At 40.7% G+C, this 1,864-nt stretch overlaps 1 protein-coding gene across 1 annotated transcript in view; it reads right to left on the minus strand.

Moving 5' to 3' along the window:
- LOC111975477 (collagen alpha-1(XXIV) chain-like) overlaps window positions 1-1,864 on the minus strand; it is a 69,872-nt gene that overhangs the window by 58,643 nt on the left and 9,365 nt on the right. The window contains exon 4 of the mRNA XM_070447430.1: window positions 1,426-1,479. Within this exon, the coding sequence (XP_070303531.1) occupies window positions 1,426-1,479 (54 nt within the window). The remainder of the gene's footprint in view (window positions 1-1,425; window positions 1,480-1,864) is intronic.

The raw sequence follows: 1,864 nt of genomic DNA on the forward strand, positions 1-1,864 counted from the left end.
TGTTAAATCCGGTTAGGTGCATGATTATCGGATTAGCCGTGCCATTGATTAAAATCAGAGTTAGGTGCATGATTAAATCAGGAGTAGGTGCATGATTAAATCAGGGTTAGGTTTACATGATTAAATCAGGGCTAGGTTGCATGATTTTAAATCAGGATTAGTTGCATGATTAAATCAGGATTTAGGTTTTGCATGATTTAAATCAGGGTAGGTTGCATGATTAAAATCGGGTTAGTGCAATGATTAAATCAGGTTAGGTGCATGATTAAATCAGGGTTAGGTTGCATTGGATTAATCAGGGTTAGGTGCATTTGATTAAATCGGGATTAGGTGCATGATTAAATCAGAGTTAGGTGCAATGATTAAATCAGGGTTAGTTACATGATTAAATCAGGGTTAGGGTACATGATTAAATCAGGGTTAAGTTGCATGATTAAATCAGGTTAGTTGCAGATTATCAGGGTTGGTTACATGATTAAATCAGGGCTAGTTCATGATTAAATCAGGGTTAGGTTGCATGATTACATCATGGTTAGGTGCATGATTAAATCAGGATTAGGTTGCATGAATTAAAATCAGGGATAGGTTGCATGATTTAAATCAGGGTTAGGTTGCATGATTAAATTCAGGGTTAGGTTGCATGATTAAATCAGGGTTAGGTTGCATGATTTTTTAAATCAGGGTTTGCAGATATACATCAGGGTTAGGTGCATGATTAAATCAGGGTTAGGTTGCATGGGTTAATCAGGGTTAGGTGCATTGATAATGATATCGCGGATTAGTGCATGATTAATCAGAGTTAGGTGCATGATTAAATCAGGGTTAGGTTACATGATTAAATCAGGGTTAGGTTACATGATTAAATCAGGGTTAAGTTGCATGATTAAATCAGGGTTAGGTTGCATGATTAAATCAGGGTTAGGTTACATGATTAAATCAGGGCTAGGTTGCATGATTAAATCAGGGTTAGGTTGCATGATTACATCAGGGTTAGGTGCATGATTAAATCAGGATTAGGTTGCATGATTAAATCAGGGATAGGTTGCATGATTAAATCAGGGTTAGGTTGCATGATTAAATCAGGGTTAGGTTGCATGATTAAATCAGGGTTAGGTTGCATGATTAAATCAGGGTTAGGTGCATGATTACATCAGGGTTAGGTTACATGATTAAATCAGGGTTAGGTTACATGATTATATCAGGGTTAGGTTACATGATTAAATCAGGGTTAGGTTGCATGATTATATCAGGGTTAGGTTGCATGATTAAACCAGGGTTAGGTGCATGATGAAAACAGGGTTAGGTTTGCGTGATTACATCAAGGTTATGTTGTCCATTATGCTCACATTGTTACTGATGAGACATGTAGAACAGAACAGAGGAGGGACAGAGAGTGGAGGAGGGAGGTAAAAAATGTTATCTTACCCTTCTGCCCTTTGGCCCCGGGACCCCTGGTGTACCCCTCTGCCCCTGAGGACCCTGGGAGGGAGAGCGAGAGGGAGGGAGGGAGAGAGAGAGAGAGAACGAGGGAGGGGGGAGAGAGAGAGAAAGAGGGAGGAAAAAAAAAAAAAAAAAAAAAGAGGAGAGATAGAGAAGAGGAGGAGGTGCTTTTCCTCTCAAGGAAGACTCTTTCCTCTGGCCCAAGGAAGAGAGAAGAAAAGAGAGGCGAAGAAAGAGGAGGGAGAGTGCTTCCTCTGGGCCCAAGGAGAGAAGAGAGAGAAGAAGAGAGAGAAGGAGAGTGCTTTCTTCTGGCCCAAGGAGAGAGAGAGGGAGAGTGCTTTCCTCTGGCCCAAGGAGCTAGAGAAGAGGGAGAAGAGAGAGAGGGATGCTTTTTACTTTATTCTGCGGTCCAATCATACCAAAT

This window comes from Salvelinus sp. IW2-2015, linkage group LG16 (assembly GCF_002910315.2).
Source record: "Salvelinus sp. IW2-2015 linkage group LG16, ASM291031v2, whole genome shotgun sequence".
In the NCBI taxonomy this organism is placed as follows: domain Eukaryota; kingdom Metazoa; phylum Chordata; class Actinopteri; order Salmoniformes; family Salmonidae; genus Salvelinus; species Salvelinus sp. IW2-2015.